Below are 27,870 nucleotides of genomic sequence, written 5' to 3' on the forward strand. Positions count from 1 at the left end.
ACCAGGCAATTTAAGTGACGACATTTATCTCGATATGCTGGAAAACACCATCGAACCTCTAATTGTGCATGAATTAGAGAACCAAAGCCTAGCTGTAGACGAAGATTTGCTGCACTTCCAACAAGATAGAACACCTCCTCACTATGCAGCTCCAGTAAGGCACTGGTTGGATACTAATTATCCGAACAAATGGATTGGAGAGGTCCCATGAGTGGCCACCGAGGTCACAAGACTTGGCGCCACCTGACTTTTTTCTGTGGGGTCACCTCAAGTCAGTTGTTTATAAAACTCAACCTACGTCACTTGGGGAATTGCGAGAAAGAATTATGTAGGCATGCCGCGCCATTACTAGAACATTTGTCAAAGTTCGTGCAGAATTTGATAATAGGCTGTATTATTGTTTACAAAACAATGGAATCCACTTTGAACATTTACTTAATTGACATTTTTAATAAATTTGCAGGTCACCAAAAACCTCATTAAATATTCTAGTTTAGGCCAAAGTTTCACAATTATTGCTTCACCCTGTACAATTATTATTAATACTATTGGATATCATTTTTTATAGTATTTTCAATGATGTATCACATGTAGGGGTTTGCAATTTAAACTTTTTGTGTTTTGGTGGGTGGGGTCTAGGAGGTTGATGGGGGTGAGTTCTCTTTCATGTCACTTCAGTTCCCCCTTACTATCCTAGAAACTGTTTCAATCATTTTTCGATATCAGCTTTCGTTCGTGAGATATAGCCCATTGTATGTTTTAAAATTGACACACTATATAGGGCGTTCCAAGAAAAACTTGACCCCCCTGTAAGTCAGAAACGGACGTGTAATCGAAAATTTCAAAGGACATGTCATTTTTTATTTCCAGGGGGACGAAGTCTGATATGGAAATCATACCCGAAACTTCACCCCCCTGCGGTCAGCAACTACCTCCCGTATTTTTTTCAATGGCATGGGGGGTCGAGTGATACACCATTTGAAAGGTATTTAGTCCCTCTATTACTTATGCATTTTTTTTTCGAAATTGATTCATTCGTTATTGAAAAATTAAATGTTGAACGTTTTATTTAAGAAAAAAAACAGAAAATTCGCTGTCGCTCATTTTATTGAGAAAATCAACAAAAGTAATATCAATGGCAATTCAATCAACGGATAAAGTGTTCAAAATGACCTCCCTCTAGTTCCATACAAAATAATACAGTCTACTTTCGAAAGATGTCCGGGGTAAGAAATCGGCATTCCCGAACTATTCTTTGTCACAGGTCTTCTGTTCAACGTTTTGATGGCTCACGTTGTGGTCTGGATGATTCGTATTATAAATTCTTGCAGCAGCTTTAGCACATTCATTATTTCTATAATAGGTTGCAACAATTTCTATTCTTTCTTCAGTAGAATAAACCATGTTGGAACACAGTGAACAAGGATGACTGAATAATATAATTCGTGAAGAAGTGACACTGGCCAACTATCTACTTTTTGTTCTGCGACAACTAGATTCAACAAAAACTACCCGTGCAGAAAAAACTAACAATATCGTCCATTTAAAAACGTTTACGACTAATTAAATAAATTCTAAAAATCTATAATCATTGAACCTTTAACGTCATTCAAAAAATCATTTTTTTCAAATGGAATATTTCCTAGTAATTTCAAAATGTCTAGATTTGCACCTCCATTCAAAAAGGGCTGTAGATCAACACCAAATAACTACCGCCCGATTACATAATTCCTCTTATCGGAAAAATAAAGCACCACCATAATTTTTATTTTGAAAGTCGTTTTCATTTTTGTGAGTCACTATATGATTTTCGTAAAAATAAGTCCACCACCAAAGCTGTTTACCAATTGGTAACACATATATTCGAATGTATTCACTTTAATGTAAGATTTCCACTTAAAAGTTTACAAAACCGTGACACGTGTTTCTCTATACGATAGCATCTTCAGGCGTCACAATACTGTTTATACAAATTATGTGTCGTGCTTTTATAGTAATTTGAATCATTATATAACTATTACTACCTGACAAATTTCTACATTATATTCTACATGATATATCATATAGAAATTTGATATGTTCAAAATATTTTTTTGCCAATGTAAAATGTAATTTTCGTTATTATTGTAGTCAAAAATGGCGGTACTTCATCTCGAGAAAAATCCATATTTTTTGACAAACCTCGTATAGGACTGAAAATATTTGATAACCATGTTTGCATTTTAGGCTTAATAGTTAGTTGTTTGAAATAAACTTTTACTCTCACTTTTTTTTACTTTAAAAAGAAACCATTCATAGATCACACTTTTACTTAAAAAGGTGGTATATGTATTGTGACAACTTTCTTTAAGTGAAAGATAAAGAAAAAGTAAAGGTTTGTTGTTTGAACCTTCCATTGGCCCTTTTTATGACAATAAATTTACTAAAATCATATAGTTTTCGTATGATTCCAACTTATCGAGACATACTGTATTATTCATTTTTATTTAAAATATCACATACAAAATTATGATTTTTCCACTTGTAGATAGGTTTCAATATAAATTAGATTGACTCTAGGTGTTTGACGATACAGTCCACATTACCATAAAAGGAAAATCAGGAATTAGTTATACCTACTTGAGGAAAAAAATCATTCTGTCAACAAGTGGCTAGATTTTCCATGCAGAATGAAGTCGAATTAACACTTTTACATTTGGAAGTATATGTGAGGAATCCGGCAAGTCGGTAGAATCGATAAACATTCCAAACAAAGAATTAAATTCTGAAATGGTTTTTCTCGCCCAGGTTATCTTGAAAGTAGCGTTACTTTCACGATTCCGTAAAACAAAAAGAAATGGAATTTCATTTTGGCGAATCGCCGTATCATTTGTCATTCCATTGTCCCGCAATCATATAAAATAAGAAAAATCAAAGGTTCCATAAAGGGATAGTAGGGTCGATATTTGGATACCATATCACCCGCATACATTGATAAGAATAAAACTTAAACGTATAGAGATAACGGACCACTCGAATCTGGCTAGCACTGAAGAATTCGTCCAAAAAACGATTTCAGTGTGATTATTTCAGGCCGTGCTAGAATCAAGAACGAGCAAGATGGAAAATGAACTATCTTGACTTATCAATACAGTACAGTGACAGCTCGTACTCGATTCCATCAATATCGAGTTGTTTTTAAGAATGATATCGGAACACACGCAGGAATGATGAATGTAAAACAATCGTAAACATTTGACGTGTGCAATACACCTGCATTCACAACATTTACCGTATTTATTACACCCTTTTGCCAAGGACACACACAAACTGTCATCGAGTCCACTTACCCGAATGAGGTTAATCCTGTTTAATTCGCCAGCGGATCACTGCAAGGGCCTGCCCTGGTACACTACCGACACTTAGCACGCCCATTTTGCGCGATTTGATTCAATTTTAGGTTAATATCAACAAACAAATAACAAACTTTGTATTAATTTAGCATAGGGCGAAGCCAGCGCTAGGAGCACGTACGCGCACGACCCAAGTAGATGAAACTCTATGTTTGCGCACGCGCAACCACAGCTGATACGCAATCGGGGTTGCCATGTCTGGTAGTTTCGTTGTAAACTAATGAAAACATGGAAATGGTATTGTACATGACAGAACCTAAAAACGGACCATTATTTGAAAAAGTGAAGTTAATATTCCAATAATTATTTTACTACACATCAAGATTATACAATGTTCACAATTAATTTTATTTCAGACGAATTAGACAAATGATTGATTCCAGTAAAATAGATAGATTTCGAATAACAATCACAATACAAAACTTTAAGTTCAACAATGGTTAAAGAATAACTCCTTGTTGGTCGTTTAAAGAGAAATTTGAGTGTTTCTGTTTATTGCAGGTTAAATGTTGTCATTTTACTTGAGGATGGTTTAATAAACCGAAACCGATCGTAACAAATAAAAATCTTAGTACAAATTAGATAAAAGTTATCTTCTCTATTCCATATTTAATATGAATTTCCACAATATGAATAGGTCATCAATCCAACAAGTTAGATTTTGTCCTTTATTTTCTATATGTAATATGTTGTAGTCTATGTGGTTGTGTTCTGGAAAATGGCAAGCATATGTGGAATTGTTTTTTTTTCAGTTCAACACTTCTTTTATGTTCGAAGATTCTCGTTTTGAAATTTCGAAGTCCTTTCTATGTGAACTCTTGGCCACGATCCACTTGTTAGTTCTTAGACCCCTGATTTGTTATCTTTGTTCATTTTTGACTCGTTGTTCTTCATATTTTTGGGAAAGAAAGGTATTGGCTTTATACAAGGTTAGGTTTTTCTCCATTATTAGAATTAATTCTTGCTCCCCTGCCTCGATCGAAGACTAGAAGATATCGGGTGGAATTAATTTTTTTATCAGTTCAGTTTTTGAATCATGTATTTATCTCAATTTGGTTGAAAAGATAAAGGCTTTGGAATTATCAATTACTCCTTTGTTCAAAATATACTTTGAACAAAGTTAGGTTTCTTTCTTCGTTATTAGCATTAGTGCTTTGCCCCGAACTTCACTGTTTAAGAACTCTCTCATTTAGAGAACTGCGTTTATGTGGAATAAACTTTTTGAGAACGTTTTTCCAAATGAATTTAATCTCCACAATGTGAATCGCTACTTTCGCACAGGCACCGCTCTTAGAGCGCCTTAAGGATTTTCTGTAGTGCTTGTGTTTTGTCCCTAAAGGCAGTTTCGTAAAGTATGTTATTTTTCTCAACAGAAGCATCATGCAAAGCATTGAAGTCCGAGATTATCCCAAAAATGAGTTGTTATCGGGCATTTGGAAGATGATATTAATTTTGTTATCGGATGTTATAGTTTCAATTTATTCAGTAGGCATGTCCTTCATATGTAAAGAGATCATTCAAAGACCAAATCACTCTCAAAAAAAATTTACCTAACCGGTCGATGCAGGTGTTTTATAAAAACATCTACCTATTATTTAGGACAAATTTTGGAAAACAATGATATGATGTGGCACTTCAAGTTATTTGTCATGACGGAGGATTATTATATAAAATAAAAAAAATACCTAATACAATCTGACTCCTATGTTATAAGAAAGACGCCTGATTTCATCAAAATTGTGGTTACGCAGAATCGTTTTCACCCTCACTGTATTTGAAATGTATCATTCTAGATTTTATTTTTGATTTTTGCTTTGCCACTATAACACTGTCGCATTTTTTGTATATAAACCAATTTCTCTATTTTTTAAATTCCTTCTTTCCTTACTAAAGTTATTGACAATTCTGAAAGCTTGGCAACTCTGCGGTGGCCATCATTGACCAAATGCATGTGTGCATGTCATTTTCTAACATTTACATCGGATATGGGGTGCTTCCACATTTTGGTTTTGGCTAATGTTTTCTTTCCATCTGCATTTGAAAATTTGAATCGTTTAGATTGTCTGATTTACAGTATCATATATTTGAGAAACACTTGAAAATTTCGGTAAATCTTTTCTATTAGATCCCACAAGTAGCAAGACAGTTAAATATGAAATTAGTAATGAACTCTTTAAATTACAAAAAAAATTGAATTTTATATTTTAAATATGGATTTGACACCCAACACTAAGATTTTGAATGAAATATGTTTTTAGAATGTCGTTTCAGAAGAAAAAGTGGATAAAATAGTATGGAACAATCATTTTTTACGTTTGATTCACAATTTGCAAATATTCTGGCTTTTTCTCAAAAAACCTGAATGAAATTATTCTTAAAAAACAAACCATGTATGTTATGCAGTGCCATCTTTCGGTATATTTGCAACTTACCCGCCAAATTATATCAGCTGTCAGAAATTTCTAGTTTTCTTCAAGGGATATCTCAGTATTTCACTAGAAATGTGGAGGGTAGAAGCTTTGTATATGTCTATATACAAAGGTGCAAGCCAGGCTCCAACCTGATCAAAACCAAGATGACTTTCCAGGTGCAAGTAAGGAGATCCATCTCAAGTGAGGATTTGGCAATTATAGAGAACGTGAAAAATGCTGAGATCGAATATTTATTATTTTTAATGACTTGAGTTGTTAATAATATAAAGCTTATTGAAGTATAACTATGCACGTAGTATTATTTGGTAAATGAAACTTAAAGTCAATCTGAGATAACGTTAAAAGTCAATGAATCGATGTATTTTTTTCGAAAATAGTTCCATTTCGAAGCATGAAGAAATCTTGAACGAACTAGAAGATTCTATAATTCGTGAATGATGCATTACTGCATCATTGTCATTGTATGCAAAACAACTTTTCCGGAATATTTGTATTACCAGCGACATATTTAGGGACACTCAAAATTTTGACATTTTTATTTATTGATATCTAAAAAAGTCAGAACTACAATGGAATTATTTCTTTTGAGTTTCTACTTCCATTTCATCTAGCTCCCCTCATTTTTTAACTCTTAGCGATTCTTTCGAAATTTATACTTTTGCTATAGTGGCGCCTCCCTAATTCAATGGCTTTGAACCACAGAACTATATCTAAATTATAGTTCTGTGCTTTGGACGGAAACTTTCTGATACACAGAGATGATTTTTCTTAACTCTACTCTCCATAAGCAGAAAAACATATGACTTATTTCAATAATAATATTAATATGTTTATTTACCAGCAATAGATAGAGTTTCCAATACATCATATGCAATTTCAGATAGAATACAAAAAAAGAAAACAATCAATTGAATGAAATGTTCTAGATATAGGTAATAAACATCGAGAGAACCCATTAAAACCCTAAGGTTGTGCATGGGAATTCTTTACTTATTGTATTACCAAATAATCTTCGAACAGTATTTCAATGAAACATGTAACGTTACTATAAACCGGACTAGCTATTTAAAGTTTCGTGAATAGTATTGATTTTGGTACTTCACAGAAAAGAAAAACCAAAAAGTAGTGTGTAGAAAACCCAGATTTTAGTATTGTGTTTTGTGGGTACTTCAAACTCTACTCTTCGGTTGTTTTACACATAGAACACAGGATATTTGCAAATAATAGTGGGACTTTCCGTTAATCTTTATTGTAAACGTCGTTTGGAATTTGGACACTGAGTAAATTGAAGAATTTATTGATTTGACTACAAATAAAGATGCAAAAAAATCTTTGAATGCCCTGGAATAACTCATTATGATCCGTATTATTTTTTATAACATTTCTTGGATTATTAATTTTTTTCTTATCAATATACTACCTTCACTTGAATTGGAAGGGGTATATTTTTAACAGAGAATAATTTTTGGGAAAGCAAAGATTTTGCCTTTTCACTTCTTCATCTTTATACAAAGAAATGTGGAGATCTTCCAAAGATAAAAAGATTTTAAAAAAACTCTATATCAAGATGTGTAGATCATGCAAAGAAGTAACTCATTTTGGTTGCATTTGTGCAATTTTTATAAGAATCTCTATTCATGAATGAAATATACCTCATGTTATTCGCTGATGATGTAGTTTTCTAACGATGAGTTTTTAAATTTGGTTAAATAATTTTTGAGTTTATTCATTACATATCTCCGATATCCTAATAAATTATTTGTGAGTGTTTACAAACAGAAACCAAAATTACCATCAGCGTGAACTTTTTCAAACACCTATTTGAAATCGATCCGAGAGGATTATAATTCTAAATTTAAAAGTTTACCTCCCTGTTTTTGACGGATGCACATGGTTCTATGTAGTTCTTCTATTGGCCACTCTTCCATTTTGAGCGCTTATATCTCTCTTTGAGTATACAATTTTCCTAACCAAGATGGTACGTTGAAAAAAATCGAAAATTTCTCGAAGAATCGCAATTTATTTCACAATTTTCTCGTTAGTAGTGATTAGTGAAAGTCTTTAAGAAAATTATGTGCATTTATTTTTCCTGAAGTAACCGCACTTCTCTCATAAAAAAATAGTTTGTGTGGCAATCAGGGGATGACAGTTTCTGTGGTTGTTTAGAGAGCAAAACTGAACTTATTTTGTACTAAGTTTGTTCTTCGAGGGTGAAAAAGAGATATTAGTTGGAAGGAAACATGGTACTGAGATGAAATTTGTGAAATAACTTGTGAATTTGACGAAATTCTGATGTTATTATTACTTAACCTCTCTCACGATTTACTCAAATTTCTCGTTATGTTTCAGACGGAGGGAACAGCGACGATTAGGACCCGAAAGTTCATGACCAACAGATTGTTGGCTCGGAAACAAATGGTCGTTGATGTTTTACATCCCGGCCAACCTTCTGTTAAAAAAACAGATATCAGGGAAAAATTAGCCAAAATGTACAAAGTAAGTATCCTATATCAAGTTTGAAACCTCGCCAAATATTTTTATTTCGTTCTGTAGGTTACTCCAGACGTATGCTTTGTATTTGGATTTAGGACCAACTTTGGAGGCGGTAAATCGACCGGGTTTGCCCTTATCTATGACACATTAGATTTTGCTAAGAAATTCGAACCAAAACACAGGCTGGCACGACACGGCTTGTTTGAAAAGAAAACAGGCACACGTAAACAGCGTAAGGAACGTAAGAACAGAATGAAGAAAGTACGAGGAACGAAGAAAAGTAAAGTTGGTGCTGCCGCCAAGAAGGTATGAAAACATAATTATTTCAAATCTTTGAATTTATTTCAATGAAGTAGGACACATAGTTCTTTATGTGAATCTGCAGTAAACAAAACCTAAATGTAATGCTGTGTCCTGTTTATGCACATGTTAACATAACCACAATTATTCTTCATTTGATATTTAACTATACTATTGAAAATAATTCAACAAAAAAATGTTCAATACTTTTAATTCTTTTTCCATTTATAATAGATACAAATTATAACAATCGTGTTTTGGTTGGTTTCCGGGTTTTGCTGTTTTGTTTGGTTATACATTCTCCAAACAGTTCAACTGCGGCAGTTATCTTCAGTGGCATGGTCGAAGTACAGTTGAAACGTTTGTGAAGATTATAACCAAAGAAGACCACGCCGAAACCTGGAAACCAACCAAAACATTGATGCCAGCCGTGAAAGCCTACATTCTTATAACAATCATTTTGAAAACGGGCAAAATTTAGTTTTTCCCATTTGAGCAATTTTTTAAAATAATTTTTGTTGATGATCATTCAATCGAAAAGTTCCAGAGATATACTTTCAATCTTTTTGAAGTGGATTGTAGACATCAAGATAAATTAGTTTTTTTTACTATAATTTGTATTTCAAATATCTTGAAATGATATCAGTATTTTTCCAATGATGAGAGCTATAATTTTTACTGAGAAATATTTCATCATTTTCTTTTTTCTAGGGTGGTAAGAAATAGATTGTTCTATTTCTACTTTTGAAGTATAAATCGAAAGGTTTGAACCTTTTGTTACCCCAATTTTCACCTCCTTCGACAGTTTTCGTAATTCCATTTTGATTTTTTTACTAACAATTCTGAAAGGATTACTAGTGGTCATCCTCATTTTTTAACATTCCCAAGTATGCCCGGGATGAAAATGAAAGTGTCATATCAACTTTTTTGTTTTGAATATGCATTGCATTCATTTTTATCCTGAAAGACTATAATTAAATCACTTTCCAGAATATTTCATTCATTAATGTGAGTGGTTATTTGATTTTTGTCATTTTTGCTTAGTTTAGAAATGTTTTAAAACTGACTTGGATTCAAAAGGTCAAAATAATGTGCGAGTATTTAGGTATTATCACCAGAAATTAGACTTATCATTATTGTTTTGATACTGTTTTTTGCTGTCTAATATATTTTATTTTTCAAAATTCAGTTCAATTTTGAGCATGAAAAGTTACTGGGGTGGGATTCTTATGTTTTTATTCCAAAAATATTACAATATCTTTTTGGTATTCTAGTTAAAATATGGTAATTTGAATCCAACAGTGATTTTTTATTCATCCTCTGTGTAGGTTTTACTAATTTTTTATTTTTTTTTTCAGTAAATCATTTGTCCTCTGGCTTCAGATTCATATCATTGTGTGGCTCTAATCTACAACTCGACGATAATGGTTCTATATTTGTGTTATACAATAAATATTGTCTGAAGTTCAAAATGTATTTGTATTAACCTTTCCTAAATAAATTTTGGTTATGACTTTTCCTTTTTGTTATGAATACTTTTTCAAATTGTTGTAAACACTTAACTTCACGTTTACATGAATAGATCTTGAATGAATTAGAGGCATCTATAATTAATAGATAGATAGATTTTTATTTAATCACGTTATGAAATATACATTTGTGACAAATCATAGACAGGTGGTGCAAATAGAGAGAACAATATAAAAGCAGCATTGAATATACATTTTGAAAATAATTTACAAATGAAGAATGGAATTATAAAAAAAATCCTAGATATATAAATATTAATGTTTAAAAAAAATATATATAAGGCTATTTATTTAGACTGAATATGTACTTTGCATGAAATCATGTACAGAATAAAAACGATTTCGTGTAAGGTACTCTTTGATTTACCTTATGAATAAATTAAAATTCAATTTAGTCGCATTATATGGAAGTTTGCCAGATAGTTTCTTAATGACATTTCAACTCTAAATCTTGGCTGTCCGAGTTGTCCTGCATTTCTAGTTTCATAATTATGATGATCTAAATGTTTGGAGAGTAGTATTTTGTTTTAACGTATTTCTAACAGTGAGTAGAAAATCAACATACAGGGCTAACATTATTCCCAATTTTCTAAAAAGTGGTGAACAGTGTGCGTCGAATGGGGCTCCAACTATAATTCTGATGGCTTTTCTCTGCATGCGAAAAATTCTAATCACGTAAGTATATCTACCCCAAAGGAGTATGCCATATGAAATGTGAAAGTGAAAGATACGAGGTGAGATCTGTTTTATGGCTCAATGCTTTTTTCAACTGGCGAAGTAGAAACAACTGTGTCGAGAGTTTTTTACAGAGATGGTCAATAAGTGATTCCCATCGTAGCGACTCATCAATAATTATACCTAACAATTCACCTTGAGCTTTGATTGTTACCCTGGTATTAGAAGATATAGTTATTTTCTGAGTTTTTTCCCTATTGAAGTTTCAGTTGGATGTAAATCAGTGTTCTGCTTTGTCTTCGATTTCTTTGGTAATTACCAATGAATTTGAGATATTAGAATTTGATTGTAACATTGTGGTCGTCGACAAAACAGATTACTGTATTGGGTAAAAGGAAATAGAATATTTCATTTATATAGATTATAAAAAGGGATGGATCCCTTATTCATAGATCTTTAATGTGATAAATTACCATTTACTTATACTGCCTGCTTTCTAGATGAGAGCTAAGACTGGAAGAATTTCAAAGCTGATCCTCTGATACCATAAAATTCAAGTTTCTCTAATAGTAAATGATGGTTTACTCAGTCAAAATCTTTGCTCAGATCCCACATTGTTAGAAACCGTATGGTCTGCATTTTCCACGTTTCTAATCATTTGTTGGAAAGTGACTACTTCCACGGCTGATATCACGCTGGGTATTGAAATACCGGGTGTCCCACATTTTATGTGACAGGCAATATCTGGTTTGTTGAAGGAGATACACAAAAATGTTTCATACAAAAGTTTTAGGAGTTCATAAGAGCTATATTTTGATATAATTTTTAAATATACAGGGTGTTTGGTGTAGGTGCTACAGACCAAAATTCCATTTTTTAAATTAGAACGCCCTGTATATCATTACATATTCAGATGCTACGTTAAATTCTGATATCATTTCATGTTTGGTTTTTGAAATTCGGTTACGGCGTTGTTGAGTTATTGCACTTTTCCTTAAATATAAAGTTTCAAAAAAACTTATTTACTCGTACACGAATCCAGTCTATATCTTTTATTAAATTGAACTAGACTACTACTGAATACAAACCATTATTCTCACCTCTACGATACGATATCAGTTGAATATAATATTGAAATTCTTGAGAATGTGACTAACTTGAGGGTGAATTGCTTTATATTGCACAATTTCATCAAGTAGCTTATGCTTGTTGATGCCATAGTAACAAATGTTGAATTGTATCTACTTGTCAGTTCGATTCAGTGATTCTTTGCAAAACAGTAACTGTGTTCTTTGTGCGAAAACTCCAGTATGCCTTTCGCGTTTAGTCCAAGTGATTGCATTGATATGTTATTAATTTTTGGGGAATGTCAGAAAAACTGCCGTCAAGCACAACGTCTATACCAAGAACGTTTTCCAGACAGACCCATTCCGTCACGAATGACTTTTTCGAGAGTTGTAGAAAAATTGCGAACTGGGTCATTTCCTTCTACTATAAAGCATCGTCATCATACGAGATCTGTTAGAACTGAAGATTTAGAGATCAATGTGTTGGCTTATATTATTATTCATCCACATGTTTCTATCCGTACTCTTGCAGAAGGAGTCGGTGTGAGTAAATCTAATGTACAGAGAATTCTGAAAGAAAATAAATACCACCCATTCAAAATTCAGTTGGTACAAGGTTTGAAACCCACGGACTTTGAACGACGACTTGAATTCATTGCTTGTATTCAGGTAATATTACATGAAAGTCCTAACATATTCAGTCAAATTTTGTGGAGCGATGAATCGCGATCCCACAATAATGGAGTTGTGAATCGACATAACAGTCACTATTGGTCTCAAGAAAATCCCCACTGGGTCCGCGAAAGTAATTTTCAAACTACTTGGGGTATTACTGTATGGTGTGGATTGTTCAATGGCCGCATCATAGGACTTTTTCAATGAAAATCTCAATGGATTGCGATATTTACATTTTCTAGAAAATGATTTGATCCAGTTGATGGAAGATATTCCCATAGCAGAACGACAAGGAATTTGGTGGCAACAAGATGGTGCTCCTCCTCACAATTCACAGGTTGTTACTGAATATCTGGATAGAACGTACCCAAATAGATGGATTGGTAATAAGGGTCCAATTCGGTGGCCGGCTCGTTCCCCGGATTTATCACCGCTTGATTTTTTCCTATGGGGTTATTTAAAAGATATTGTTTTCACTACTCCCCTTTGAATGTGGATGATCTGAAAATGAAAATTCGACTAGCGTGCAGTGATATTACGCCTGATATTATAAGAGCGACTTGTACGAGAGAAGTGATTCGACGTTTCGAAGCCTGTATAATATCTAATGGGCATCACTTTGAACAATTTTTATGACTTATTTCTAGGTACCTACCATTCTTATGAAATGATTTATCAAGTTATATTATTTACATTGTTATTAATTAAAGATTTGTTTTCGAATACACCTCTTTCAATTTCGCAATTGTTTCATATTCAAAATGATTCCTGACTGAATTCCACATCTCAAAATTGAAACCATTACTTCGAACACCCAAAATTTTGACTAATTTTCATGTGATCTGATGCAGAGAGAATAATTGTATGAGATATTTTTAAAAATAATAGTCGTTCTCAAGACTTTACATTTTAAGCAATAACTCAACAACGCCGTAACCGAATTTCAAAAACCAAACATGAAATGATATCAGAATTTAACGTAGCATCTGAATATGTAATGATATACAGGGCGTTCTATTTTAAAAAATGGAATTTTGGTCTGTAGCACCTACACCAAACACCCTGTATATTTAAAAATTATATCAAAATATAGCTCTCATGAAACATTTTTGTGTATCTACTTCAACAAACCAGATATTGCCTGTCACATAAAATGTGGGACACCCGGTATATCTTTCAGATATTTATGCAAAATACCTCACAGAGGTTAGTCTTGTAGATATTTCTCGTTTATCCAGCAGCAGGACCATGCTGAAATTATTCGAGTAGATCACCTAAAGACCAGTTTCGAAGTACTAACTCTTATCAGTGCAGGAAAGATCACGAGACACGTCTTTCGGGCTCTTGGCCCATCATCAGTATGGTAGCTCGGCGCATTTGTATTTCTTTCTTGAGGCAACCATGTGTTGCCAATCATTTCACTTGGCTGCACCATACTGATGAGAGCCCGAAACACGTGCCTTTGGTTTGCCACTTTCTCATGTGCTATGTCAATTTATTAACTTCTATACCTATATATAGTATATGTTTGTGAAGATCAAATCCTTAGGTGTAGTTTGTGAAGTTAATATGGATCAAGTAACAGCCGAATCAATCAGAAACAAAATTTTAACAAACTCAGGCAATTTTACATCTTGAAGAATATCTTGAATCTCAAATTTTATAGCAATGATTTTTTGTTTTTAGGCCAAACTTTTTTATTTGTATTATTACATAGGTTTGTTTACGGTTAAGTGGAATAATATTTTCTGCCGTGTTCACACAACAGAAAATAAACTTCGAACTTCATTTCCATATGTAAACCTTCAAATCTAATATTTTTTGAATTCTTTAGAATCTGGAAATAATAAAGACGATTATAATTATAAATCAGACTACTCAACCCTGGCTTTTCAACGGATTCACTTGTTTTATCCCGACGTGAGAAATGACATTGGCTTTATAAACTTGTCAATTTATAGCAAGACTGGAAATCTGTGATGCGTCTTTCGTGGACACCTTCATGGGCCATAATGTGAATCTCTTGATATCAATTTATTCTTAAACGTAAAGATTGAGCCCATTGAGGCGCCAACTTGACATGGTCAGCTATGTACTCCAGCAACTGTGTGAAACTTACGCAGGATCTCTTCATCAAATGTGCCCTGTGACAACAATATATGTGTTGAAAAATGTTATGTTTTTCCGTTAATCAGCTCAAAAGTCGAAAGTAGTACGAACTAAGGACTAACGAGGTCTTTAACGTGCGATTCCTAACAAAATGGCCCGTCTCAACCTGCGAGCCACAAGGATATCTTATTACCGGAAGTCAAGAAATATTTGAAATAAATCTAAAGAAATGAACTTTAAACGTTCAAGCCAGTCTCAGATATACCTACACATTAGGTTGAATAGACTGACGCCTATCAAAAAACACTACTCCCCGGCTAATACCACGAAGGGAGTTGGTTTATATCCGACAGGCGTCAATGCAGTAATCTTCACAGAAAATTTCCTGCATATGCAATACAACTGAATTAGTCGACCTTCAATTTTGGAACGGGCACACTTGCAGGCCGGTTTCGGGCTCATTAGCCACTCATCAGTGCAAGATATAATCCAACTCCCTTCGTGGTATTAGCCAGGGAGTAGTTGTTTTCTGATAGGCGTCAGTCCATTCAACCTACTGTGTAGGTATATTCGAACTGGCTTGAACTTTCAAAGTTCATTTCTTTAGATTTGTCTTCAAGCATAGCCCACTGACTAATAGGAAATATTTGAAATAAATCAATAGAATTACTCTATTGATTCTTGAAATGGACGGTGTTTTCATCAATTTGATGCTATGTTGAAAGCTCTCGAGAGCAATTCATCAAATTTTTTTGATGGATTGCTTAAATAGATAAAATTAATGTATCGAAAGGACCAATTGACTGTGTTTTTGCAAATTTGATTTTATTATTTCAACCATTAGATCAATTGGTCGACTTACCGATTAAATTAAAAACATAGTTTTCACGCAATTAGTGAGAAGGTAACAACTTCTTCATAGATTGTGAAAGGGCCAAATTGAATCAGATTTAGTTTGATATATCGTACATCCAGAATGGAAAAGACAACTAAAAAAAGGACGTTTTCAGGAAATCCTGGTTAGTGTTTTCAGTCGCCTTTTTAATTCTGGATGCAATATCTTTATCAAGAAGGTTGATAAGCAAAACAGGCATCTATTGATGGATCTCAGATACCACTACCAATACTTACAAATAACACCAAAAATCAAAACCAAACACTCACTCTGAAACATTTTGAAAATAAAAAAATTTTATCTCAAGAACAGTTATATATTTCCCGTTTATATCAGTTGTACAAAATAATGAAAAAAAAAAAAATAGAAAAATCAATGAAAAAAAATTTGAATTATACACCTATGATATTTAAAAGTATCTCAAATTACATTGTACAAAAAAAGAATTTGTACAGCTTCATTTACTTAATGACTAGCACCCGAGAAATACCAGAATTTACAAAACTACCATCGCAAAGCGATCGAGAAGGATGGCTAAAAAAAACCAATCTAGAAATCACTGCGACAGTAATATCCAAGAGAAACGAACTGTTCCTTTTTTACATTTTACGGATTTTTTTGTATTTTTTTCAACTTTATGATTCTCCCCCTTTGCTCGCAATCGGGAAGAGAGACTTTCAAGTTAGATGTTTGTTGCAATCAATTTTTTTGGGTACGGCCCCCGCGACGGGTTGGTCGTCTGTCTTGGAACGGGCGCCGCGTTTTCTTAATTTTTTTTACTTTAATTGTTATGAAGGAAAAATCATTTTTGCAGCAAGACATAAGGTCTTAAGACGCTTCACGGACGAGCTGACGAAAAAAGAATCGGTTTGTCGCCGCTTTCAAACGAGTTACACTCTATATCTACATTGTCCAATTTATACAAATGATCCTTATGCAAACATCGATGAGAATATAAAAAGTATCAAAAATGTATATTCAACTCTCTTTGGAAGCGCAAGCGTCAAACCGGGCTGCTGTATGCCGCCTTGTTGCTGATCACCAAATTAATTAAATAACACTTAAAATCGCCATGAAACGCCTTTTGTCTGCCATTTTTACAAACTCACGCGCTAAACGTTGTTAACATATGATTATAATAGTGATGATGGACTTGAGCGCGATAACGCTTAAGCACTGCTTTCTGTAGTTGTATTCTGCACTGCCTGACTCTCCTGAAACAAAACAAATCAGTCTTTACAAAATATGCAAAATGAAAAATAATTTTGTTTCTTCAAATAAACTTTCAGTGATGAGGCAACATCTAGATTAGGATCCTACCCACAGATCATATCCCAAAATATTTTGCTTGACATATCCGACATGTGATATATATCTAATAGAAAATGTTATTATCAAATATTCCGGACACATGTCTTTCAAAATGGAAACTTATTTGCACTTCAACTAAATACGTTATTTGCTTTAAACTTATTATATTATCATATAACATTCCAGTGTTTAATTTTATAATAACTCAAATGTTTGCCAACAGGAACTTTTTTTTATGACAATATATTTTCGACTCTATTCACAAGTTCATAACTGTGTGAAACTGATTTTAGCGCTGAATGCATTCATTTGGTAAATATCTTCTTTCTTCATTATTTTGTAAGATTATGTAGTCCCTATTCTAGTATAAACATGAAATAAAATATATCCCAAAGTAAAACGATTCCGAACAATTAATTAACAATCAAATTGAAATCCAATACATGGATTTCATTTTAAATCAACAATTCAAAATCATTCACTTCGTATCAATAGTATTAATAAAATTTCCTATAATTTTTTAAAAATTTTAAAATCCTTAGTTTCCCACTGTCAACTGTCATATTCATCCTCAATATAACAATCCGTGTGATTTATAATGGATTTCATGTAGTTGTTCTATCCAAGAGATTACTGATTGTACCATTGAAAAATGTATAGTGTTTCAAACTCACGAATGAAAGTAATGTTAAGATAACTAGAATAAATTCAAACACATGTATTGTTATACTTCCAGATGAAGAAAAAGCAAAGCAAAAGCAGTGCAAGAAAACATATGACCAGTTTCTAGATGATAATGATGAATTTCACACAAATGAAAAACCACATCATATAAGTAATGTTTCTTACTCAATAAAATACATTCATTCATTTCCTTATACAGTTCAATATCCCGACGACCACAAAAAAAAGCCACTAGTTTCAAACTAATGCATACATAAATATTAACAAAGCAAAAACATCTAACGACTACTTACTTCAGTGTTTTCAGGTGCAGTGGATTCAGGAGCCTAGAATTACAATAGAAAAATAGTGTAGAAGAGAGAGAGACTAAAAAAAATACTTTCAGGGCAGAGTTCATGCAAGATTATATCGATCTATTCAATGACAACTACTATATTCATTCCAATAGGCAAAGATAATTCGTCTTGGTATTTTCGTGACAGTGGCAGAAATCAAACAGGACAAGAAGAGATGTAATAAATTCTAAATTCAAATTGAGTAAAAGGTTTTTAGAATAAGATTTATTTTTTTTATATGAAATCTTCAACTATTTATTGCATCCTTTCTCAATTTCTGCAACAAGATAATCATCAATGGCGATTACAAATAATAAAGCAGAATAAGGGAGTACATTTTCATTCAACAGTGAACTGTAAAAAGTAGCTATAAATTTATCAACAGGCATTGTAGAAACAGGAAACTCTAAACACAGAAAAGAGGAAAACAGCTTTAAAAAAGATAGCCAAAAAGATTTTTTTATATAAATTTTGATTTGGCAGTATGATATAATGTAAAATAACCTTGAAAAATTAAACTTTCTATGTTTTTATAACACATATCCTGCAGTTTTGTCGAAACTGCAGCAACGTTAGTTACAAATACAAGAGGTATTAAAATAGAAAGTTTTATTTCTCATTTTCATGATGATCCACTACCACGTAGAACAGCTACATCTATCAATTTATTAAAATAACCTTGGTTATAAATAAATCGACATGTCATCAGATTGAAGAAAAAGAGCAAAGGAGGTAGAGATGAAAGAATATAAATAGAAGCGGCTAAAAGATAAAGCAGAAATATACAGATTTTTTTCAAAAAATTTCAATTTTATATGAATTAGATCAAGAGCAAAGTTATGATTTGATAGTATGTATGTGGCTACAAGTGAAACAGGAACAGAGTAAGATTCAAAGGTTTGTCTACAAAAAAAAAACCTTGCTCAAAAATTCAAAACAGTTGTATCACACGGACAACACTTGTCACAATCTAACCTGAAACAACAAACACATTATGCTCTTACCTTGGGGTTTGGTGGATTTCCAGACTCCGACTGAGAGTTTCCGCCTCGTGGACGTGGTGGTCCGCGTTTTCTGTAACGCTGACGCGGTGGTCCACGGGGTCCATCCTGACCGTTCTGCTGCTCTCCAGCCTGGCCCTGGCTGTCCTCAGATCGTGCACGCATTCCTCCGCCTCTGCCGCCACGGAAGTTTCTGGAAAAGCTTGTCAATCAGACACATTATTCATCTTTTCAAACAGTTATGAAATAAATCCATTCAGTAAATGCAAGTAATAATATATAATTTGTTTTTCTGAACTGAGGCAAATTTGATAAAACCGAACAAAATTGCATTCATAACTAACAAATTGTTAACTCCCAATTTAGAACTCTTTCAAATTAATAAACATTTTAAATTCAGGAAACAATAATAATAATAGTATATCAATTTTTTTTTTCAAAAATAATCTTAATAATACTGAGAAGGCTTATTTTACCTGCGGAAAAATCTTCTCGGAGGTCCGCGACCGCGTGGAGCGTCTCCGTTACTCTGATCCTGCTCTCCAGGGGGCCCTCGGTAGGGTCCTCTGAAGTAACCGCCTCCTCCATATGCTCCTCGTCCACGCCTCGGTCTATAACGACGAGGCGGGCCTGGAGGACCGCCTTCTCCGCCCGAAAGTGCCCCATCCTTCCAAAGAAAACAAAAGTTAAGAGTTGACAGAAACCTTTACGAGTTCAATATCAAAAGGTGTGCAGCAATGAATCGCTCCTATATAAAACATTCATTCCCAAGAAACTTACAATGGTTTATACTAGGAATGTATACAATAAATATATAACTTCAAAGGGCGCTAATTGACAACAAAAACAAATATGAAAATGTAAATGAATACAACAAACAATTCTTTATTACCAATTCAAATTTTTTCAACTTTGGAAATGTTTTGTCATTGGCAATTCATTATAGGCTATACGAAGTTAATTCAAATGACATGAAAACTAAATAGTTACTGAACATCCAACAGTTTCTTGGTATGACATGGATAGCTTTGTGTAATTCACAAAATCTAATCATTATTTTTATGTGGGAGGTTTCAAATAGTATCAACTAGTAAATTTATCAGACTCGGTATATTAGTATTTTATTTAGCTGTTCGGATTGACTTCGCATAGACTATACAATCTATGTTCCAAAATAATTCCATTGACGGACTATCTTCTTAAGACAGAAAAAAAAAGGTTTATTACGGTTAACTTTTCCCCAAGTATGGAGGATCTGGTACTTTGGTGTTATCTTTGGTCGAATACTCAGAACTCTTAATATTGATATTTATTGAATACACCAATAAACGGTTTGTCATTGGTACGACAGAGTTGGTACTAGAACGACTAATTATGTTACACAAATTCTATTTAAATGACTTATAACGTGAAGATAGTAAAGCCAAAAGACAGCTTGTGATTGGCTAAAGAATGGTTCATGGAAACAACCAAGCCTTTGGAGAACCCATGTCGTTATTTAGTTAAAACATGAAGACAGTGCCAAGACACTAGCTTCATAATAAAGCAATCTAATATTTTTGGGAAATCTGAAGGAACACTTAATACTTCTATAATTCTTAAGGTTACTTCTGTCAACGGATTTATGGATATGGATTCTAAAATGTGGGAAATTCGCAAATTGTTATGATAAGTTGAAAAATATAAATAGTGGAAAGCTTGAAGTAGACACAAACATTTTTTGAGAAAGACTAAAGGTACACTATTAGGACCAAAACTAACACTTTTCAGTGTCTGACAATTCATTGAAAACATCAGACAATCCAATTCGGCAATTGGTGAGATTGAGGGCGCAACAATTTTGCTTCTCAAGTATCCCACAATAGGTATCAACATAAACTGAAGTTATTAGCAAGAAGGTTGACAATACCAAAAGTGTAACACTAATTTCTTCATTGTAAAACATTCAGGAGGGACAGGAGTTAGCATTATTTTTCATATAAGCGTGTTTTCAGAATGATATTTTTGTAAATGCAGTTTGTGTTCAAAACGTTATCAAGATGAATAAATGGAGGTTGTTCTAATTTTGACAAGAATATATAATTTGAATAATCAGAAGATTTGTTATGCATAATTAGCTTTGACGACTGCACCACTTTTAGGAAATGAACAATAGTAATAGTAGACAAAAAAAAATACAGCCATGATAGGAAAACATTTTCATGAAAAAGAAAATCAATAAATCTGGAGTATTATTATTAGATTTCATATTCAATTATGGAATTTTAATGAATTCAAACTTTAAACTTGGGAATTTCACTAAAATTCTACCATTGACTCAGAATTCATTAATTTTTTTCCCAAGATAATATGTAGCCCTTTAATCGTCCAATGAATATTTCATAACTATCGAAAACATACCTTAATTTCACTTTCGCTCTGGCTCTCTCTCGGAGGGCCACCTCTGGACCCTCCTCTAGGCCTGCGCCCGCCTCTCGGGTAGTACCATTGCCTGTATCCTCTCCTGCGGTCTGCGGCATAGGGTGAACCTCTGACCGGTTCGCCGTTGGGACCCGTTACATTGGCAGCTTCGTTGCCCTTCTCCCCTACTACCACACTAAATTCCACGACTTCACCGTCCCCTACAGAGCGGACAGCTTTTTTCGGGTTATTCTTGATTATGGCGGACTGCAAGAGAAACATCTTGTTAACAAAAGTACAAAATTATGGCATGATAGGAAATGTATATGAATGATGGGAGGACTACATGCAAGTACGGAAATCGATTATTTGTTTGCCAATTTCAACTGGAAACACTCCTCTCAGATGTTGAAGAAGCTGTTAAACATGTTATATAATGTTATTTATGATGCGGTGAACCATTCTGTTCCTGTAAAAGTTTTTAAAGCCCCACCTATTCCTGCATAATAAGAGAAAAGACGAAATTTCACAGAAAATATAAACATACAGGGGGATTATAATTATTAATGAATTTTGTCAAATTTACTCTGAGCAATTTCTATTATAATTGAGATATAGAATATAAGATAAATGAAAACCCCAAATTATTCTGGTAATTTGTTAATAAGAGAAAAAATTACAATCCACCAAGATTGTATAACTGATCTTTCTGCTACATACTTTCCTTGCGTTCACTTGCCATAAATATGGTGACATAGAAATACCCCATACTATGAAAGATCAGTTAAAGTTCAGTAATTTTAAAATCAATATCTTTGTGGTTATTAACAATAGGTTTTAAACAACTTTCCATATAACTTTTTTTTTCAAACTTGATAGTGCCCAGAATTTTTATAGGAAACTGTATATTGGCGAATCCAGTAACAACTTTGATTCAACCTCTCTCAACTTGATTGTCTTTCCTATTTACTGTTATTTTGGACTTGGCGGTATCAAGATAGTAATTTATTATTCACTGTACTATAACTTTTTCATTTTGTTCAACTCATGACTCAGATTTCATACCCCCCTTAACATAATTTTACATACATTTTGTTGAATGTATTTGACAAACAGTGCACATTCATGATACTCAAATGATGAAATTCAAACTGACTTTAATAACAGTAATTTTTTATTAAGTGATGCCTACAGCCTCGTATTGGCATAGGGCTTGGAAATTGGTCATATACCTGCCTTTCAATCATATAAATTAGATACCTTTCAGCTACCCTTTCTTTTATAGGTTGTGTGTTGTATGCCATAGATACAAATTGGTTGACATGCCCAAAAAACGAATAGCAGTTGAGAGCCACATAATGGTTTGTGTGAAAATAAACGGTCTTAATGTAAATGAAACAAAGAGCTTCATATTTACTTGATGTCTATTGACTGATCAGACATTGAAATTTTTATATTAAAACTTATCGTGGGAAAAATATACTCAGTTCATTTCAAAATTTTTTTCTCAGAAATTTACATCCCGTTGCAAATCATGAAGGTTGTGAACATTTTTACTTAAACTTGTTACATTTCTCTTACAAATCTATAATACTAAGGAGGCGCTCTGCTGATACTAAATATACATATCACAACGTGCGATCGCTGCTAATCATAAAGTGTTGTAGAGCGAAGCACGGCCTTCGACGCGCTATTTATAGACATTCGACGCCGGTCCCCCGGCCGGTACCGCCGCAACCGCTATGTCTCTGGGTTTCAAATCAGTAATATCTTCGAAAATATTCGTCGTGTACTTGTGATGCACTGTTTGGAACCTTTGGTGTAGTAATGAATATTACTGGAGTTTTTCCCAACACCAAACCGTTATTTTAACACCTTGACACGTGTTTCAATCACTGGGTGATTATCTTCAAGAGGAAGATCAAACTAGTTGAGAATATAGTTGAATTGTATACTGATGATGTCGACTTAGTTGACGAAAACCCAAGTTGAGAAGAGTGTTACTTCTGCGGATGGGAGAAGCATTTTCTTTGTATATAATAATTATAGTAGAATTATTTCTATTATTCAGTGATAGAGTAATTTTTTTCAATAAAATTCAAGATTAATAAAAAAACGTTTTTATTGAATATTTCTTTCAAGTTTGCAATTTTAATCCCCTTGCGTATCCACTTTTAAGGAAAAACATCATTATTCTATAGATAGAGAATCAAATTAAAATTATCAGAATGCATTACCAATATTTCACAATATTACAACCTTGAATCATAGCATCCAAAATTTTAATACATCTGAATCATCATTAAAACAATAAAAAAGTAGAAAGAGGTTATCAATTGTTATCACTAGCATTAGCAGTTAATATTCATCTATAACTGAGAATATACTAACAGTTTTTAATGGGAATTTTAAAAATTGTTGCAGTTTTAACTCTCATTCAAAAGAAGACGATACTCTGTGAAAACAGTCACATTGTTGGATTTCTGAAATACTGGGTTTTGAAAATTAAGTTAAAAAAAGAAAGAAAGATATATCTATTTACTACATTCATACATCAGTTGATTATTTTAATTTTCTCATTAAATAAATTTTGATCCGATTTTTTAAAATTAGAATGATTGCATAACACCTCTGACCATCTCTCATGATTTCACAATGAGAAACAAAATTTGTAAAATTAAAAAACAAAACTGTGAGTGTAGAATATAAAATATATTATCAATAATAAAGAGAAATGATCTAAAAAAATATATGGAATTTTCAAATTCTAAAGTATTTTTTAAGAATTACTACATAGAGCAAAGAGGGACAAATTGAGAGCCAGTTTTGTGAATGGAATGACCATCATTATTTACAATACATTTTTGTGAAATATGAAATATTCGGTCTACTAGAAAAATATGTTTTACTTGCTCAACAAAGACAAGATAAAATATTTTTTTCAGTGGTGTTGGGAGAGGTGAATTCATTTTATATAGAATAATTGAATAGACTTTTCCTCAGAAGAAACCTATTGAAACTTCTATAGAAGTTACGGAAGCTTATTCTGAGTAACTTTTTATTTTGTATTTTTCTCCTAAACTCATAAAGTACTGGAAAATACCTGAAAATATACTTCAAGTTCTGCAAATTGTTATTCTAAATATACGTGTTCCCCTTGAAACAACTAACGATGCTTCATTAAGAAAAAACATCACTGGAACAGTTGTATCAAGGAGGTATCTTAATATAGCACACTTATGACTCAATCACCTCTTATTATTATTCAAAGGTGGATCTAAGGAGCGTGCATATTTTTCCACAGCGAATTAACCAGAATATAGTCAACTTCTCACTAATAGGATAAGTTCGCACATAACAGATTGAAAAGGCAGAAGACAAAAATTTTCCAGATGGCAGTAAGAGAATTGACCTCTAGGTAAAATGTTTCTTAGTACCAGGAGAATCAGCGTTAAAGGTACTTTGATAGTTCTGACATTTCATGTTTCAGAAGTACTGATATACCTACTATCAAATATCTATGCCATGTGGCTGAAGAAAGAAAATAGTTATATCGGTAACACATATACAAAGCATTTCAAAAGAGAGTTTTAAGTATTAATACAAACCATTTTCTTTAAATTTCAATTAATGGCAAAGAATTTGGTAACAAATAGGCTTATTTTTGTGGGAAAAATTAGGGAAAAAGATCAACTATTTGGTTGAAGCCCAAAAAATGTTCAATGTGATTTTGAAACTCATTGACCATCCTATCAATATCTTTCATTTTATAGTTATTTTAAACTTTTTGACCATTCGCTAAGAATTTCATTCTGGAAATCTGATATTCAATCATCATTACATTATAATTGAAAAGCTAATAAATTAACTTCAAACTAATCTTGAAGAAATATTTTTCTTAGGATATTTTTTTCAAGATTGGGTTTAAAAAATACACTACAACTTAGAACTAGTAAGTACCATTTCTATCTTTTTTACAAAAAGTTGATGAAGACTAACAATGACATTCATTATAAAATGAATGATAGAAAATTTAAAAAATACTCACTTGGTGAACAAAAACGTCTTCTTTGGTATCGTTTCTGTTGATGAATCCATAACCACTCTTGACGTTGAACCATTTGACTGTGCCAGTTACCTTAGTTGCTGTTGAACAAAGAAAGAAAATAGTATTGTGACCTAGTCAGAAGTCAACAAGGAAAATGACTTGTGAAAAATTTGAAATTGACAGTTAGGGCGTGTATCCATTTGTGGTCAAAATTATGAAATTAATCCTGAACAAGCTACAATTTAAAATTATGAAGAATTTTAGAATACACTAGAATAAAAAACTATATTCTATATTTGATCATCAGAATTTGGAAGTTTGCCAATTATTCTTTCAGGTATTTCTCTCAATCTTGGAAAAACATTGAATTCATAAGTTGTTTGGTAGTTATTCTCTTATATTTAACTTCGTATTGATGTATCTCATTACCGAATAATACAAATTGTATTTGGGTTGTTCAAAAGAAACGCGGTATGTTTCAGTGATCACTGTCCAAAAGGAAGCGGTTATTATGTCTTCATTAAAACGAAAGTTTCTATTTTTTTGCTCAAGTTGGAAGTTTCCCGGGTATTGATACTGGTGGAGAATAAAGTACAAATACATCTTATTCTCATTCAGTTTGTTTTCCAAACATTTTTAATGCAATTGAAACAGATATCGCATACAAAAATGCTGCACAACATAAAATATTCTGAAAGAGTATTGATATAAATTTTGTTAAAAAAAAAAAAGTTTTCAACCCCAAGATGTTTTGGGAAAACACTTATATACAACTCCCATCAGCACTTTTTTCGATGAATTTGAAAAATAATTAACTTGATTTTTGAAAAAACTTTAATGACATTTATGTCGCATCTGCTTATGTTATGACAGATTATGAAAAAATACATCATACAGTTAATTCAAACCCATCTATAGTAATTTTGTTCAAGTGACAAATATTACAAATATTTTTTATGAGTGATTAGTTTTTGGAAGTATTTTGACAAGGTAGTTTGAAGTACACCTAATCGAGTTTTCTTTGGAAGTGTTACTGATACTCTTTCATGTGTAGAGTTTCAATTCCAATACAAATGTTATCTTATATAGTTTTTGTTTATGGTATTTTTTTACTTTTTTTGGGAGTGTTTGACCTTTAATATAATGATGGAAGAAGTAAAAAGCTGGGTTTTTTCTCAAGGAAGTTATATTTTTGATGTTTTTGAGTGCAATTAAAGCAATACATATAAATGGTGTAAATTGTAAATGTGTTCCCAAGAATCTATAAAGTGTATATTCAACTGGGAAATACATAATATACCAGTCGAAAAAAAAAATCAATACACAGTATGAAAATAAAATATTCGTTTTCATAATAGACTTGCATTTATTCTAGGTTTATGAAACGTATGAAACTATTGACAAATTCAATAACTTTTTTATGATGGTATCACATCCAAAATGATGTAACAGAAAATTTTTCATACAGTCTTGTTCTATAATAATCATGGATATTTTTTTGAGTGATACATCTCATATTAGAATATGTTTTTGATGTTAACTATATCAAGTACATAATTTTTTTACTGATCAACTCTCAGATCCCTATTCCACATTTCTCAAGTATTCAATTTGAATCACATCAGTCAAAACCAGTGACAAAAGCCATTTACAAGTAATGAAAACATATTTATGCAAAATGATTTCAACAATTAATGCAAAAAATGTATTATGAAGCTTGATGCATAAAAAATAAGGCTGCGTGAGCAGCTAAACGCAAAATTATGTCAAAGAAACTTCCAGGATATAGAAATCTAAAAATAAATTATGACGGTCTGAAATCGCGATCACTGATGGAGTGAGAAAATTACTTACTGGACTAAAACGCACGAATTTTCGGAACCCTCGTCTTTCTAAAACGTAAATCTACACAACGTATAGCATAAAACAGAAATGGCGGCCAAAAAAAAACTGACAAAATTCTAACTTGACAATTCAAAATCCGAATTTACAAAAGCAAAACAAAGCTGCCAGTTCGGTCAAGCATTCCTACAACTTAATTTTCGGCAATTAGAGCCGACCAAACGTGAGAAATGATCGAATTGAACTCATTTTTGGCCATGTGCTCGAGTGTTCATTAAAACATGGACGCCGCAATGACAATTGGCCCACGCCAAAAACCGAATTTCAACTTTTAAAAGGTATTAAACTCTTACCAATTACTTCCTTCTGTTTTTGGATTGCCTTAGGTTGTTCCGACACTACTTGTTGTTGCTCCGCTTCAGCCATGATGGTCGGGCCGGTGGAAGATGTTATACCGCTACCTCACCTAGACGTTATTTCCTTCCTCTCAAATTCAGATGTTCAAAGATCTTGTCGCTTCTTGATTTGTTCGGGTTTATATATCCTCGGTTTGATCAAGTAACGACATACTTGAATAGTTCATTTTTTTTCTTCACATGAACCATAAAATTGTAAGCAACTCACGTATGTCGATATTTATGCAGTTGATGCTTGCCTATGATTTTTGAAAGCGATGCCCTCT

At 32.8% G+C, this 27,870-nt stretch overlaps 4 protein-coding genes and 1 non-coding gene across 9 annotated transcripts in view; 2 read left to right on the plus strand and 3 right to left on the minus strand.

Annotated features, from left to right (window-relative positions):
• The window catches only part of LOC111511950 (uncharacterized), a 54,124-nt gene extending 50,587 nt beyond the window's left edge, over positions 1-3,537 (minus strand). The window contains 1 exon segment of the mRNA XM_023168033.2: positions 3,330-3,537. The gene's annotated coding sequence lies outside the window, so the exon portion shown is untranslated.
• Positions 1-6,102, plus strand: part of LOC111511973 (uncharacterized) — an 88,017-nt gene extending 81,915 nt beyond the window's left edge. Inside the window, exon 6 of the mRNA XM_074175018.1 lies at positions 5,870-6,102. Coding sequence (XP_074031119.1) covers positions 5,870-6,075 — 206 coding nt within the window. The 3' untranslated portion in view covers positions 6,076-6,102. The remainder of the gene's footprint in view (positions 1-5,869) is intronic.
• A 1,540-nt stretch (positions 6,103-7,642) lies between these two features.
• Positions 7,643-10,135, plus strand: RpS24 (Ribosomal protein S24). 3 transcript variants are annotated; one of them, XM_023167998.2, is made up of 5 exons: positions 7,643-7,802; positions 8,174-8,320; positions 8,378-8,623; positions 9,329-9,380; positions 9,976-10,135. In XM_023167998.2, exons 1-4 carry the CDS (start codon positions 7,800-7,802, stop codon positions 9,341-9,343), a joined length of 411 nt encoding a protein of 136 aa, XP_023023766.1. In that variant the 5' UTR covers positions 7,643-7,799; the 3' UTR covers positions 9,344-9,380; positions 9,976-10,135. The 3 variants fall into 3 exon arrangements, with proteins under 3 accessions (XP_023023766.1, XP_023023789.1, XP_023023773.1); XM_023168005.2 differs by lacking the exon at positions 7,643-7,802 and adding an exon at positions 7,901-8,067; XM_023168021.2 differs by lacking the exon at positions 9,329-9,380.
• Positions 10,136-15,862: 5,727 nt separating this feature from the next.
• On the minus strand, positions 15,863-27,708 carry yps (Y-box binding protein ypsilon schachtel). Of its 3 annotated transcripts, none has more exons than XM_023167971.2 (7): positions 27,542-27,708; positions 25,347-25,444; positions 21,299-21,565; positions 19,375-19,565; positions 18,902-19,100; positions 17,856-17,888; positions 15,863-16,781 (listed from the first exon to the last, which is right to left on the minus strand). In XM_023167971.2, the coding sequence occupies exons 1-7, from the start codon at positions 27,612-27,614 to the stop codon at positions 16,737-16,739; spliced, it is 906 nt and encodes a 301-aa protein (XP_023023739.1). In that variant the 5' UTR covers positions 27,615-27,708; the 3' UTR covers positions 15,863-16,736. The 3 variants fall into 3 exon arrangements, with proteins under 3 accessions (XP_023023739.1, XP_023023747.1, XP_023023755.1); XM_023167979.2 differs by having other exon boundaries at positions 18,902-19,091; positions 27,542-27,707; XM_023167987.2 differs by lacking the exon at positions 17,856-17,888.
• LOC111512074 (small nucleolar RNA SNORA53) lies at positions 24,447-24,589 on the minus strand. Its single transcript, XR_002723019.1, has one exon. It is a non-coding gene; the product is annotated as a small nucleolar RNA SNORA53 (small nucleolar RNA).
• Positions 27,709-27,870: the final 162 nt, after the last annotated feature.

This window comes from Leptinotarsa decemlineata, unplaced genomic scaffold (assembly GCF_025532065.1).
Source record: "Leptinotarsa decemlineata unplaced genomic scaffold, Ldec_3_MD MMD2_tig00000882_RagTag_RagTag, whole genome shotgun sequence".
Lineage (NCBI taxonomy): Eukaryota > Metazoa > Arthropoda > Insecta > Coleoptera > Chrysomelidae > Leptinotarsa > Leptinotarsa decemlineata.

Bases quoted from the DNA above. Each gene is read 5' to 3' on its own strand.
- RpS24 (XM_023167998.2), top strand. The intron at 8,321-8,377 runs GTAAGTATCCTA...TTCGTTCTGTAG, and splicing joins AATTAGCCAAAATGTACAAA to GTTACTCCAGACGTATGCTT.
- yps (XM_023167971.2), bottom strand. From the start codon at position 27,614: ATGGCTGAAGCGGAGCAACAACAAGTAGTGTCGGAACAACCTAAGGCA. The intron at 25,445-27,541 runs GTAAGAGTTTAA...TTTGTTCAACAG, and splicing joins AAAACAGAAGGAAGTAATTG to CAACTAAGGTAACTGGCACA. The intron at 19,566-21,298 runs GTATGTTTTCGA...TTTCTTTGGAAG, and splicing joins AGAGCGAAAGTGAAATTAAG to GATGGGGCACTTTCGGGCGG.